Source organism: Oncorhynchus kisutch, linkage group LG10, assembly GCF_002021735.2.
Source record: "Oncorhynchus kisutch isolate 150728-3 linkage group LG10, Okis_V2, whole genome shotgun sequence".
Classification (NCBI taxonomy): Eukaryota; Metazoa; Chordata; class Actinopteri; order Salmoniformes; family Salmonidae; genus Oncorhynchus; species Oncorhynchus kisutch.
The window spans coordinates 53084567-53100562 of NC_034183.2; the positions used below are offsets into that span (position 1 = coordinate 53084567).

General features: G+C 44.0%; 1 protein-coding gene across 1 annotated transcript; it reads right to left on the minus strand.

Moving 5' to 3' along the window:
- Window positions 1–1881: 1881 nt before the first annotated feature.
- On the minus strand, window positions 1882–4880 carry LOC109898407 (telethonin-like). Its single transcript, XM_020493372.1, has 2 exons — window positions 4475–4880; window positions 1882–4132 (listed from the first exon to the last, which is right to left on the minus strand). Exons 1-2 carry the CDS (start codon window positions 4621–4623, stop codon window positions 3742–3744), a joined length of 540 nt encoding a protein of 179 aa, XP_020348961.1. The 5' UTR covers window positions 4624–4880; the 3' UTR covers window positions 1882–3741.
- Between the last annotated feature and the right edge of the window lie 11116 nt (window positions 4881–15996).

The following is a 15996-nucleotide window of genomic DNA, read 5'->3' on the forward strand; positions in this document are numbered from 1 at the left end:
AATACTTTTTTATAAATATACATTGGTGAGGCGGGTTGCAGGAGAGTGTTTAGAAGATGAGTTGATGGAAAATAAAAATAAAATGTATGTGAAAAAGTTGTAAATATATATATATACAGGACACGACAAGACGAGGACAAAAGACGTCTGAACTGCTATGCCACCTTGGCATACCATATATATACCATAACATGAAGGGACAAGGGAGAGAAAGTAGTAGAGGTTACAGTATGTGGGTCGAAATTGAGCTCAGGTGCATCCTGTTTCCATGGATCATCCTTGAGATGTTTCTACAACTTGATTGGAGTCCACCTGTAGTAAATTCCATTGATTGGACATTATTTGGAAAGGCATACACCTGTCCATATAAGGTCCCACAGTTGCCAGTGCATGTCAGAAAAACCAAGCCGTGAGGTTGAAGGAATTGTCCGTAAAGCTCAGACAGGATTATGTTGAGGCATAGATCTGTGGAATGGTACCAATAAGTTTCTGCAGCATTAAAGGTCCCAGTGGCCTGCATCATTCTTTAATGGAAGAAGTTTACGGCTACCCAGAGCTGGCCACCTGGCCAAACTCAGCAATCAGGGGAGAAGGGCCTTGGGCAGGTGGGGTGACCAAGAACCCGATGGTCACTCTGACAGAGCTTCAGAGTTCCTTTGTGGGGATGGGAGAACCTTCCAGAAGGACAACTATCTCTGCAGCCATCCACCAATCAGGCCTTTACTGTAGAGTGGCCAGACGGAAGCCACTGCTCAGTAAAAGGCACATGACATCCCTCTTGGAGTTTGCCAAAAGGTATCTAAAGGACTCTCAGACCATGAGAAACAAGATTTTCCAGTCTGATGAAGCCAAGATTGAACTCTTTGGCCTGAATGCCAAGCGTCACGTCTGGAGGAAACCCAGCACCATCCCCATGGTGAAGCATGGTGGAGGCAGCATCATGCTGTGGGGATGTTTTTTAGAGGCAGGGACTGGGAGACTAGTCAGGATCGAGGGAAAGATGAATGGAGCAAAGTACAGAGAGATTCTTGATGAAAACCTGCTCCAGAGCTCTCAGGACCTCAGTCTGCGGCGAAGGTTCACCTTCCAACATTAGAATGACTCTAAGCACACAGCCAGGACAATGCAGGAATGACTTCGGGACAAGTTTCTGAATGCATGTGTGCTAAGCTTGTAACATCATACCCAAGAAGACTTGAAGGATGTAATCGCTGCCAAAGGTGTTTCAACAAAGTACTGAGTAAAAGGTCTTAATACTTATGTAAATGTGATATTTCTGTTTTCATTAATTTTTTTATGAATTTGCAAGAAATTCTAAAAAACTGTTTTTGCTTTTTCATTATGGGGTATTGTGTGTAGATTGATAAGGGGGTGGGAAACAATTTAATACATATCATTATGAGGCTGTAACGTAACAAAATGTGGAAAAATCAAGAGGTCTGAATACATTCCAAATGCACTGTATAAACAAGAATTCTGTAGAGATGTCCAGCTCAGTCAGTTTACAAGTTTTACGTTTCCATCCTTGTGGTAAGATGTTAGGCACTAATTGTATCACCCTGTTGCAGGGGAACTTTCAGGAAATGTAAAACTTGTAGTGTATTTGAAGTTTGACAAATCTTCTGACGTTTGTAATTTCCACTTTGAAATTTCAGACTTGATTTTCAATACAAAAAAAAGATATATAAGCCCCCAGTTCAGCTGTTGCTGCCTGAACAGAAGCCTGTAGGTGCAAGGTCATGAGTTAGCCATGTTGTTTACAGCTGATAATCAGTCAGGCGTAGATTAATCTATCATCACCACCCCCCATTTACTGTGTGTGTGTGTGTATGTGTGTGTGTGGTCTTTGTGATGGTTGTATTAAACAGGTTAACACAGAAATAAAGTGAAAAGCACTTCAGATTTTATTATACAAAAATATAAACCCAACACATGAAAACAGATAGTGGAGAGTGGGATAAGTTGAGCCAAACGGGTTAGTTGTTTCTTTGGAAGCCATACACCAAATTAATCATTTGACAAAATATTTAGGAAGAGGTCATAATTTCATGGAGTCTGTGAAAAATGGTTCTATACATAATTTTGGGTCTCTATAAGCTTCAATATGAGGTCCTAAACCTAGCATGAAAGTGCATTCTTGTAGCTGTGTGGGCTGATTTAGTCAAAATGTTTGCCTTGGGGTAAGTTGAGCCAATGGCAGTGGGGTAAAAATGGTTCTATACATCATTTTGGGTCTCTATAAGCTTCAATATGAGCCAATGACAAGTGTTAAAAGATGCTTCAAATTATTACAAGACAAAAAAAAGTGATTGTGGTGGTGTTGAATTGTGTTTGGGAAACAGTTAGTGGTAATATTTCATTCAGTACTGAAATTTGTAGACGGCTTAACTTACCCGGCCCCCGGCTCAAATAAGTTGTGCCAAGAGACCCCTTTTTTTGGGGAAAATTACAATGTTTACATGAATTCAATTTATTTCCAGGGATACACAACATCCTGAAATACATGTAGACATCTTTGTTAGAAAGAATACTATATTTCCCTTGACAGAGTGATGCTGAATGTAAGAAATGGCTCAACTTACCCCACTTTCCTCTACAACAGTAGAGACTCACATCATTCTGTATGATCTGTTCACTAACTCTACCAGATACATCAGATGCTGTACTTCAGATGTCAACATTAACACACAGCTAGGTGGGCAGATCAGCTCAAACACTGTCAAATGACACGTTGTTTTAAATATATACGATAAGTCTTGATCATACAAGTAGTCAGTCTATATCAATGACTTGAGTCCTGACCCGGGACCATCCAGACATGTCAGCACACACAAACCTCCCAGTGGGCACACACTGGTTGAATCAACGTTGTTTCCACATCATTTCAATGAAATGACATTGAACCAACGTGGAATAGATGTTGAATTGACGCCTGTGCCCAGGTGGCTCCTTTGTCTGGGTTCCCAGTGTGGGATCATGTTGTACCGTTCTGTCCTCTCACCCAGGATTAGAGTGTACAAGGACTTCTGAAGGTCTGGAGGCTCACCAGCTCTCCATTCTTACGAAAGAAGAGGGATGGATGCCAAGGTATGTTGAGCCCACCCCTCCCTCCGTGCCCACTTTCTTGTTCCTCTCTACAGTTCCAATTCTCTTCTGCTCTCTCCCACTCTGTCCCTTTTGAAGAGTCTTTGATATCCTCAATACATCCTCATAAGCACATTGTTTGAGCATATTAAATGTCCTGCTGTCTCAATACTGTGAGGTGTCATTGCCATAATATGACAATGCTGTCAGAATGTACCACTGCACACAATGCGGTCAGAATGCCATACTATGCTGTGTGGCTTATCCACAGCTGGCTTTAGCCAGGCAGGGGGGCAGGGGCAGTTCATTCAGTGTGTAGACGTGACAAGGACAGTCTGGTCTTTACCAGTCAACAGGGAGATTAGTTGATGGCACAGCTGAAACACACCTTTCTGTCAATCAAAAGATGCCATCAGATCTCTAAGCAAATAATACCTTGTATAACAAACAGTATGAAATTGGACATGTCCCTAGTATACATGTAATACTAAATGAAACAGGAAAGGTATACACTGTGTGACGGCACTACTAGGGAATAGGGATGGAATAAATGTCACTAGGAATAAATCTATATACATCCCTCCATGCTGTTATCTGATGGGCTGAGCCCCAAAGTTAACCTTTCACTCTAACGTCCATTGTTCCTCTCCTCTTCCTTCACCCTCTCTGGGCCTCCTGTGACACGGAGCGGCCCAGTGCTTTGGGCGCCTTGGCGAACTCCATCCTGAGTGGCTTGGCGGGAGGCAGGTCCTGTGTGATCTCAACCACGGCCCTCTTGCCAGGGCAGGCACCATCTGGGATGGGGAAGGGACGGAGGTCCTCCTGGGTGTGCGGTGCTCCGCGACCCAGCCGGATGCCCAGCTGTGCAGGGGTGAAGATGGGCAGCGGCAGGGTGTTCCTCTTTGGCAGAAGCTGGTGCTCTCTCACACCCCTCTCCACAGTGCCCACTCTGTACACCCCCGAGGGACAGGCCTGGGCCAGAGAGCGAGCCTCCCACTGACGAGTGTAGGTCTCACTATGAGAGTCATCGTTCATGTTCATTGTCTGCCTGTGGAGAGATGAGACCGACACAGTTAGGAATGAACAGTTGGACATTGCTCAGTGATTTTCAAACTCTAATCTCTTACAGTATCAAGCAGAGAGTCCTACCAGCGAAACGAAAATCATTACATTTTACAGTCAGCTGATAGATTAGCCTGACAGTTATTATAACTAAGATACATTATACAGTAGGCTAGTCTTGAGTATGATGACTCACAGGGTAATATAGGAGAACGTCTTGCTTTATTGTTATTGGATATTTTATATAAGAAGAAATTACTTAATGTTGTTCAATATGTTCTATCTACCAGAAGTAATTAATACAGTTTGTCAAAAGGCTGTGTCTCACCTGTCCATGGCCCGGGTCTTCATATTAACACTGTTCCAGTCAGCTTTGTAGCTCTCCCTCCGAGCCTGGTTCTCTTCATGTACGCTGCAGGCCAGCTCAGCCCCCACCACGGCCCCAGCACGCTTCTCAACAACGGTACACACCTGCATTATCACGGTTCTGTGTGGGTGAAGTTCTGTCCTTATATCGGTTTTTATCACCTCAGTTAGCTTCTAGGACTCCTCTATCTATCTGTCTGTCTTGGTGTCTCTGTGTTTGGTGTTCTTCTCTCTGGATTATCTGTCTGTCTGTAGTTGCTAGCCAAGGTAATCTGTGATGGTTCAGGCAGCTCTCTCCTCTCTCTTGCCTCTGTGGTGATGGTGATGGTCTGGTGGTCTCTGCTGTCTGTGTCTGGGAACATGCCCGTCTATCTCCTTTATAGAAGCCCTGCTGCTATTTCTAAACCATGTTGTCACTCCACAGCTAGTGTGTGCTGACACCTGACACCAAGAGCGGCCCGTCCCTGACTTTGTCCCGGGAGTTAGAACTGACTGACTCAGGGCAGCTGTTGAGGAAGAGAGGAAGAGAGAGGGAGGTGGCTGGGGGAGAGAGGAAGAGAGAGGGAGGTGGCTGGGGGAGAGAGGAAGAGAGAGAGAGGGAGGTGGCTGGGGGAGAGAGGAAGAGAGAGGGAGGTGGCTGGGGAAGAGAGGGAGAGAGAGAGAGGGAGGTGGCTGGGGGAGAGAGGAAGAGAGAGGGAGGTGGCTGGGGAAGAGAGGGAGAGAGAGAGGTGGCTGGGGAAGAGAGGGAGAGAGAGAGAGGGAGGTGGCTGGGTGAGAGAGGAAGAGAGAGGGGTGGATGGGGGAGAGAGGAAGAGAGAGAGAGGGGGGTGGCTGGGGGAGAGAGAAAGAGAGTGCGGTAAAGAAATGGGAGTGGGTGTGTTACCGGTAATTGTACTCAGAATCCCCTGATACCCAAATTATACCCCCAATCCCCTCTATAATCACCCTGACCTAACATGCTAAATTGAGGGGCATCCGGTTATCAAATGAAGTGGCAAGTTTCCCTCTTAAGAGCACTATCAGACCCAGTGTTCAGAGACATGTAAACACACACGAGCACACAGGGGTGAGGCTTCTGAGAGCTGGCATCTGAATAGCGCTTAGGTCTTGATGTACATATAGCAACCGGTGGCAGAACACTAATGTGGAAAGAGATCAGCCCATGCTAATAATGCTGGGTGCTGAGGGGAAACTCTATTGCCTCAAAAGAGAATACATAGATTGAGCATAGAAAACATTAAGAACTCTTTCCATGACATAGGTGAATACAGATGAAAGCTATGATCCCTTATTGATGTCACCTGTTAAATCCCTTCGATCAGTGTAGATGAAGGGGAGGAGGCAGGTTAAAGAAGGATGTTTAAACTTTGATACAATTGAGACATGGATTGTGTATGTGCCATTCGAAAGGTGAATGGGCAAGACAAAAAATGTAAGTACCTTTGAACAGGGTATGGTAGCAGGTGCCAGGCGCACTGGTTTGTGTCAAGAACTGCAACACTGCTTAGTTTTTCAAACTCAACAGTTTACCGTGTGTATCAAGAATGGTCCACCACCCAAAGGACATCCAGCCAACTTGACACAACTGTGGGAAGCATTGGAGTCAACATGGACCAGCATCCCTGTGGAATGCTTTCGACACCTTGTAGAGTCAATGCCCGGATGAATTGAGGCCGTTCTGAAGGCATAAGGCATGTTTGGTATACTCAGTGTACATGTACATATACTGTACATAAACATACAAACAGATTTTGAAACTGACAGTTATCTTGATAGCTAGCAGTGTGAAACTAACAGTTACCTTGGTAGCTAGCAGTGTGAAACTGACAGTTGTCTTGATAGCTAGCAGTGTGAAACTGACAGTTGTCTTGATAGCTAGCAGTGTGAAACTAACAGTTCTTTTGGTAGCTAGCAGTGTGAAACTAACAGTTACCTTGGTAGCTAGCAGTGTGAAACTGACAGTTATCTTGGTAGCTAGCAGTGTGAAACTGACAGTTATTTTGGTAGCTAGCAGTGTGAAACTGACAGTTATCTTGGTAGTTAGCTGTGGGAAACTGACAGTTACCTTGGTAGTTAGCAGTGTGAAACTGCAGGGCTTAGGGTTGTCTCTTCCTGTAACCCTGGAGAGCCCTGGCATGTACGGCCTGGCTATATTTGGGGTAAAAGTTCCTTTTAGAGACTCAAGATCAAAGGTGATGTTCTGTAGGCAGGTGGTCAGTCTGTTTTGGATAAAGCAAGGCTATACGTGCTACAGAACAGATACCAGGCTAAGGCATTGACCAAGGGACCAACTCTTGTTTTGTATAAACTACGGTAAGTAGAACACAAGTCATTTTTATTTGACTGGAGTACAGTACCTTGTGAATCTGTTATCTACCTTATTAGCTGTGTTGTAACAGTGTTTCTTCAGTCATGGACTGTGACTTCTATCTCTGATTTATTAGTCTGATGACAGAGACCCACTCCAGCCAAGAGTCTCTCAGGTTACAGCCTTAAAGATTTCTCTCTCACGCACACACACAAAACGCACACAAACAAAACACGTACACACATACACACACACGCACACAGGAAATGTTGCCTAGGTGTCACTACCAGCCACTCTTTCAATGACTAACTCTTCCGCATCAGGCACTGATGTCATCCAATATATAACACTTGCATAGCAAGAATACATGTATCTTTTGCTTTCAAATTAATATTGAAACTAGATATTAATCTATTCTTCAATGTACACTATTTTACACAGCTGCACAGTTATCGGATAATACAAACAATTATTAAGTATTGGATTCGTTCCTCTCCCTCAACTTGATCTAATACATTAATTATGAGTTATTTGTTTCAATTAATATATTCATGTACATCATTTAGTTTAAATGTCCTCAAATAAAATCTTGTAAAAGTGTCCCCCAAGTACAGCAATATATTCCTATTCTCATATCTAAGACATGTACTGTAATGACACAATGTATGTAAGATATCACATTGCAGACGCACACACGCACTCACACACTATGTGTTATGCAGCCATGACAACCATAAAATGTCACTTCAGTTCAGGATTCCAATTGCAGAAACCTAGTACGTCTCGAGGCATACTTATGCAATGAGATCATTCTCCTTTTCAAAAAACAGAACTAAACACATTTTGACATTTAATAAGATAATCACTCAGTATCTGTTTAGACATTTGATACGATAATCACTTAGTATCTGTTTAGACATTTGATAAGATAATCCCTCAGTATCTGTTTTTAGACATTTGATAAGATAATCACTCAGTATCTGTTTATACATTTGATAAGATAATCACTCAGTTTCTGTTTAGACATTTGATAAGATAATCATTATTTTTTTACACTCATTCACCTAGCACATACAGTACATTAGTGACTGTCATATGAGTCAGTGTTACAGCTTTTTTTTATCGCTATGGTGCTATATTCACTAATATATGGTGAATTTGAAAAACTGTTATTACAAAACACCAAACTGGTAACATTTGTAATGCAAGTAAAGAACAAGAAGGCCTGCACACTGTTAAAGCTCCCAATTCATCGCTTTTATTGACAACGTTTCGACCCGAAACGGATCTTCGTCAGGACAAACAAACAAACCGAACACTCACATCCCAAAATATACAAATTTCACCTCACATGACCACTAAGCACTTGATGCACAGTGGGTGCAAAAACTATTTGTGTATCTCTAATAATTCGATATCAATGAGATGGGTACATGTAGTAGTAACAGAAAATAATAAGTAGGAGACCCAGAAGGCAAGACAAATCGAAGTGACATATTCAAGTAAGAAATGGTCTAATATCAAACTCTTGGTTCAGACCTCTAGGAGACATGGTACACAAATTGTGAGTCGAGTACAATTCTCTTCTCAATAATAGATGATCAGTATCTCCACCCCTCCTTGGAGTCTTACCATGTACGATACCAATGTATCTCAGAGAGCTAATGTTGTGACGAGCCTCCATGCTATGCACAGCCACAGGGTTTCTCTGGTCAAGGGTTCTGATAATACTCCAGTGTTATGCTATTCTTGTTTTCAGAGCTTGTTTCATTTTTACGTTAGCTTTTTAATGTATTTTACCTCAGACGATCTGGTAATAAGGTTGCTAACTAGCAATCCTAGCAGCTTACGCTAACATTTACTGTGGTAAGTTGATTTTGAAAAAAGTTGAAATTTTGAAAATTGTAGATGAAGTTAGATCAATAATTGATTTTTAAATATAGAAGTAGGAAAGCCTTAAGATAAATAATTAGTAATATGTTGGATGAGTGTGTTGGGGGCAACTCGCCACCCCTACTAGGGGGTAACTGGCCCCTGGGGGCTAGTTAACCCTTTATGGTTATGAATGTGTTTCTACCTGTCATTTAGACAATGACTGGCACAGTTAGCACTAGTTTATGCTAATTTGCTAGCTAGCAACTTCACTAGCAGTATATGCTAGTCAGCAAGCTAGTAGCATAAGCTGCTTGGAGTGCTAGCTTGCAACCTTATTACCAGATGGTCTGAGGTAAAATACATTAAATAGATTAAGTAACTTAATTGCAGTTGTAAATGTTTCCACTAGGGACGGATAGCTTTACAGTTAATGTTACAATATAGCCTTTTATCTATTTTACACCGCATTTTATGTCATATAGCTAGATAGCTACTTATGTTTTTAAGAGAGAGTTTTCCAATGGGCATCTATCTCCCTGTTTTCAGTCACAGGTGGGGACTGGATTAGGTGTGAGCAATGCAGGATGTGGATCATGCTCCAATTTGAATTGAGATAGTTTTTTTTTGTGACCTACATTGCATTCGGAAAGTATTCAGACCCCTTGACTTTTTACACATTTTGTTATGTTAAAGGCTTATTCTAAAATTGACTAACTGCTTTTTCCCCTCAACAATCTACACACAATACTTGTATTTATTTATTTATTTCACCTTTATTTAACCAGGTAGGCCAGTTGAGAACAAGTTGTCATTTACAACTGCAACTTGGCCAAGATAAAGCAAAGCAGTGTGACAAAAACAACAACACAGAGTTACACATGGGATAAACAAACGTAGTCACTTAACACAATAGAAAAAAAGTATATGTACAGTGTGTGCAAATGCTATTTACAGATGGGCTGTGTACAGGTACAGTGATTGGTAAGCTGCTCAGACAGCTGATGCTTAAATACTTAAATACCCCATAATGAACAAGGAAAAACAGGTTTTTAGATATTTGAGCAAATGTTTATGACATTTACATAAGTATTCAGACCCGTTACTCAGTACTTTGTTGAAGCACCTTTGGCAGGGATTACAGCCTCGAGTCTTCTTGGATATGACACTACATGCTCGGCGCACCTAGTTTCTCCCATCTGCAGATCCTTTCAAGCTCTGTCAGGTTGGATTGGGAGTGTTGCTTCACATCTATTTTCAGGTATCAACAGAGATGTTTATTTGGGCTCAAGTCCGGGCTCTGACTGGGCCACTCAAAGACTTTCAAAGACTTGTCCCGAAGCCACTCCTGCTTTGTCTTGGCTGTGTGCTTAGGGTCGTTGTCCTGTTGGAAGGTGATTCTTCGCCCTAGTATGAGGGCCTGAGCACTTTGGATTAGGTTTTCATCAAGGATCTCTCTGTACTTTGCTCCGTTCATCTTTCCCTCGATCCTGACTTGTCTCCCTGCCACTGAGAGACATCCCCACAGCATGATGCTGCCACCACCATGCATCACCGTAGGGATGGTGCCAGGTTTCTTCCAGACGTGACACTTGGCATTCAGGCCAAAGAGCTCAATCTTCGTTTCATCAGACCATTCATCATGGTCTGAGAGTGCTTTAGGTCATTTTGGCAAACTCCAAGTGGGCTGTCATGTGCCTTTTTACCGAGGAATGGCTTCGGTCTGGCCACTCTACGATAAAGGCCTGATTAGTGGATTGCTGCAGAGATGATTGTCCTTCTGGAAGGTTCTCCCATCTCCACAGAGGAACTCTGGAGCTCTGTTAGAGTGACCATCGGGTTCTTGGTAGCCTCCCTTACCACCTCCCTTGGTCAACTTCCTTCTCCCCGGATTGCTCAGTTTGGCCGGGCGGCCAGCTCTAGGAAGAGTCTTGGTGGTTCCAAACTTGTTCCATTTAAGAATGATGGAGGCCATTGTGTTCTTGGGGACCTTCAGTGCTACAGAAATGTTTTGGTTCCCTTCCCCAGATCTGTTCCTCGACACAATCCTGTCTCGGAGCTCTACATACAATTCCTTGGACCTCATGGCTTGTTTTTTGCTTTGACATACACTGTGGAATGTTATGTAGACCAGTGTGTGCCTTTCCAAATCATGACCCAACAATAAAATTTACCACAGATGAACTCCAATCAAGTGTTAGAAACATCTCAAGGATGTCAATGGAAACAGTGTCACGGCCGTCGTTGAAGGAAGACCAAAGCGCAGTGTGGTGAGTGTACATTACATTATTTTATTTGGATAACGTCACCAACAAAAACAATAAACAATACAAAACGACCGTGAAGCTTAAGAGGGCTATAGTGCCCCTAACAAAGATAACTACCCACAACGAAAGGAGGAAAAAAGGGCTACCAAAGTATGGTTCCCAATCAGAGACAATGATAGACAGCTGTCCCTGATTGAGAACCATACCCAGCCAAAACATAGAAACACAAAATCATAGAAAACAAAACATAGAATGCCCACCCCAAATCACACCCTGACCAAACCAAATAGAGACATTAAAAGGCTCTCTAAGGTCAGGGCGTGACAAACAGGATGCAACTGATCTTAATTTTGTGTCTCATAACAAAGAGTCTGAATATTTATGTTAAGGTGTTTTTTTTAATTTATTTGTAATAAACTTAGAAATTAGACATTATGGGGTACTGTGTGGAGGTAAAAAAAAAAATCTCCCAAACGTTGCTTTCTTGTGTCAGCAATTAGACATTGTTCTTAGGGGGTCTAGTACCCTAATGACGCCCTTATTCTTAATGGCCTTGCCCGTTATATGGTGATTGAACATTGTGCAGTTGTTCGTAAAGTTACACTGGGTACATCGGCCACATCTATAATTACCGTCCGGCACGTTGTCTAAGAATGTACTACGTGGCACTGGTGGAAGATCCGACCTCACCACCATTTGACTGATGTTGGGGGCGCGTCTGAAGACTGCCTGCGGGGGTTCTTTAAACGTCTTTTCCCGTTGTGGATCAGTGCTCAAGATGTCCCAGTGTTTTTTAATCATGTGGTCGAACTGTTTACCAAGTGAGGAGCACTGAAGGAGGCATTGAACGGGGTGGTTTGGGCATGAGGCTGTCATCTTGGGTCATATTTTTATAACGATCCCTTGCGTCATGCAGCCATTCCTCTGGGTAACCCCGTTGTCTGATACGCTCATCCAGACACTCGGCTTGTTTGTCATAGTCACCCTGTGTACTTCAAATCCTGCGTATGCAACTGTATTGGCTGAAGGGGTATGGAGGCTCTTTTTTAGGCATGTAGGGTGAAAGCTGTCTCCGCATAACAGGGAATTCCTCTCCGTCATCTTCCTGTATAGGTCCGTGCTAAAGCCACCCCCCTCTTAACTAAAAGGATCCACCCTTTTTCCCCCAATTTTAGCCTAAAATGACATACCCAAATCGAACTGCCTGTAGCTCAGGACCTGAAGCTAGGATATGCATATTCTTGATACCATTTGAAAGGAAACACTTTGAAGTTTGTGGAAATGTGAAATTAATGTAGGAGAATATAATACATTAGATCTGGTAAAAGATAACACAAAGAAAATAACATTGCATTTTTCTTTTTACCATCGTCTTTGAAATGCAAGAGAAAGGCCATAATGTATTATTCCAGCCCAGGCACAATTTAGATTTTGGGCTCTAGATGACAGCAGTGTATGTGCAAAGTTTTAGACTGATCCAATGAACCATTGCAATGATGTTCAAAATGTTGTATCAAGACTGCCCAAATGTGCCTAATTGGTTCATTAATAACTTTTCAAGTTCATAACTCAAATTTGACAGTGCAGTTAGATTTATAAGAATTTAAGCTTTTTGACAATATCAGATATGTCTATGTCCTGGGAAATGTTCTTGTTACTTAATTGCTAATCGCATTAGCATACGTTAGCTCAACCATCCTGTGGGGGGACCCACTGATCCTGTAGAGGTTTTAATCAGAATGTTAAGAAAACTTGTTTCATGTGCATCAAAGGTGAGGGCGAATTTCAAATGTTCACTAGTTGTATTGATGAAAGAGCGTAATCGATCCAGGAATGTAAGGAATACGTCATCAATGGAGCATTTCCAGAGCCTGATGTGGTGCAAGATTGAATTGTTAGGGCTGAAAAAATAGCGTTCGTCATACAGCCCCACATACAGATTGGCATAATTTGGTACCATTTTCACTACCCATAGCTCTTCCCTTCTGTTGAATGAACATGTCATTTTCAAACATGAAAAAGTTCTTAGTCAGAACAATCTCAGCCAGTTCAACAATATAGTTTGTGCGAGGGAGTGTACCAGTGAGTTGTTGAATAAGACAGTGTGCCAGTGGGTTGTTGACTAAGACAGTGTGCCAGTGGGTCGTTGACTAAGACAGTGTGCCAGTGGGTCGTTGACTAAGACAGTGTGCCAGTGGGTTGTTGAATAAGACAGTGTGCCAGTGGGTTGTTGAATAAGACAGTGTGCCAGTGGGTCGTTGACTAAGACAGTGTGCCAGTGGGTCGTTGACTAAGACAGTGTGCCAGTGGGTCGTTGACTAAGAGAGTGTGCCAGTGGGTCGTTGACTAAGACAGTGTGCCAGTGGGTCGTTGACTAAGACAGTGTGCCAGTGGGTCGTTGACTAAGACAGTGTGCCAGTGGGTCGTTGACTAAGACAGTGTGCCAGTGGGTCGTTGACTAAGACAGTGTGCCAGTGGGTCGTTGACTAAGACAGTGTGCCAGTGGGTCGTTGACTAAGACAGTGTGCCAGTGGGTCGTTGACTAAGACAGTGTGCCCAGTGGGTCGTTGACTAAGACAGTGTGTCAGTGGGTCGTTGACTAAGACAGTGTGCCAGTGGGTTGTTGAATAAGACAGTGTGTCAGTGGGTCGTTGACTAAGACAGTGTGTCAGTGGGTCGTTGACTAAGACAGTGTGCCAGTGGGTCGTTGACTAAGACAGTGTGCCAGTGGGTCGTTGACTAAGACAGTGTGCCAGTGGGTCGTTGACTAAGACAGTGTGCCAGTGGGTCGTTGACTAAGACAGTGTGCCAGTGGGTCGTTGACTAAGACAGTGTGCCAGTGGGTCGTTGACTAAGACAGTGTGCCAGTGGGTCGTTGACTAAGACAGTGTGCCAGTGGGTCGTTGACTAAGACAGTGTGCCAGTGGGTCGTTGACTAAGACAGTGTGCCAGTGGGTCGTTGACTAAGACAGTGTGTCAGTGGGTCGTTGACTAAGACAGTGTGCCAGTGGGTCGTTGACTAAGACAGTGTGCCAGTGGGTCGTTGACTAAGACAGTGTGCCATGGCTTCTAGGCCTCCCTGATGGAGTATGCAGGGATTAAACATCAGAGCAAGCCATAAGCATCTTCCCATTCATATTGTGCATTTTTTTAGTGTTAATCATGGTGTTAATCATGTCTTTAGAATCGCGTACATATGCAGGGAGTGACACCACACTGGGTTTTAGAAAGAAATCTACAAATATAGCAATATTTTCAGTCAATGAGCCAATGGAGGCCACAATAGGTCTCCCCTGGTGGCTTATCCAAACGTTTGTGGATTTTTGGTAAGGCATGAATAACGCTCTTGATTGGATTGTCTACTTTCATGAACTCATTATTTTTGCATAATGTCTCCACTTTCCACAAGAGACTTCAGCTTGCAGTGAATCTCATCTTTGTACAGTGGTGTGGGGTCACGTGACAATTTCTGATATAAAGTGGTGGTGTTCAATTGTCCCCGGATCTCATTCATATAGTCATCACTGTTTAACAACACCACAGCTCCACTCATCAGCATTACGCCCTATCAAAGTGGAATAATTTTAAAAAATCATTCTTTAGGGAGGTTGTTGTAGACTCTGTATTCTCATTTCTTATTCAGAATCTGAGACATCTTTTTCCACCAATCTGTAGTATGTTTCTTGTAAGGGATTTCTGTATCTTGGCAGACAAAAGGTGGATTTGTCTCGAAAAGAGGGACACGTCATTTTCTATTGCGTCATCCATAGCCTGAACACTTGTCTCAACCATACTTAACACATCCACATTTGGACTATTATCATTTATGGGATAGAAGAACTCCCTATGACCGACGCTGGAGATGAGAAGCAGGTATAGGGAGTCAACATTTAATCAGGAACAGACCGGTATGATGGTGGCAGGAGTGTGAAATGCTAGGGAGTCTGGCACCAGGGAGGGGGAGTGGGAGCAAGCATGACAGTACCCCCCCTCTAGGGGCACCACCCGGTGTCCCACCTGGGCGAGCCTGACGGGCCGGCCCGGGTCACAGGCACTGGACAAGCCGGCTGGGCGTAAACTCCAGACAAACCGGCAGAGGCATGGGGGGCCTGGCGAGCCGGCTGAGGCATGGGGGGCCTGGCGAGCCGGCTGAGGCATGGGGGGCCTGGCGAGCCGGCTGAGGCATGGGAGCCCGACAATCTGGCTGGGGTGTGAAAGCCTGACGATCCCGCTGAGGCGTGGAAGCCCGATGATCCGGCAGAGGCGTAGCAGCCTGACGAGCCGGCTGGGCGTAAAAAACTGACGAGCCGACTGGGCGTAAAAACCTGACAATCTGGCTGAGGCCAGATGTGGGATGGGCACCTTCCGAGCCAACCGGGGCACGAACCTCTCAAGCCAGCTAGGGCGTGACAGCCCGACAAGTTGGCTTAGGTACCCCCAGTTCCATCGGTGGTGGACCCCGGACCCAACATCACCACCACCCGGAACGCCAGCACTCCCCGATGCTTCGTATGATGGCTTCAGCATTCTGTAATGACCGACGCTGGACATGAGAAGCAGGTATGGGGAGTCAGAATTTATTCAGGAACAGACAGGTAACAAAACAGGAACAGCGTCAGCACACGGGTAAACAACGACAAACGACAATTAATGCTGAAGCCGGGACTAGAGCGGGGAACCAGACAGATATAAGGGAGGTAAGGACGCAGTTTACTGAGTCCAGGTGAGTGCAATAATCGCTTGATGGGGGAAGGCAGGTGTGCGTAATGATGGTGGCAGGAGTGTGTAATGATGGGGAGTGGCAGGGTGGGGGAGTGGCAGGGTGGGGGAGTGGGGGCAGGCGTGACACCCCAAGTCCCAACGTACAAAATTATTTCTGAAACTCTATTGTGGTGTCAAAGTCATAACACTTAAGGCCAACTCACATCAAGTGGTTATAGGACTTGAAGAAAGGTTCTCACACTCGTGGCATTTGTAACATTTGTAACGCAGCCAGTCTTACATTCAAAACCTTTCATTGTGCGTTCATTTTGTTTG

Coding starts and splice junctions, on each gene's coding strand:
- LOC109898407 (XM_020493372.1), bottom strand. CDS start 4,623: ATGCAGGTGTGTACCGTTGTTGAGAAGCGTGCTGGGGCCGTGGTGGGG. Junction 4,133..4,474: donor AAGACCCGGGCCATGGACAG/GTGAGACACAGC, acceptor ATCTCTCCACAG/GCAGACAATGAACATGAACG.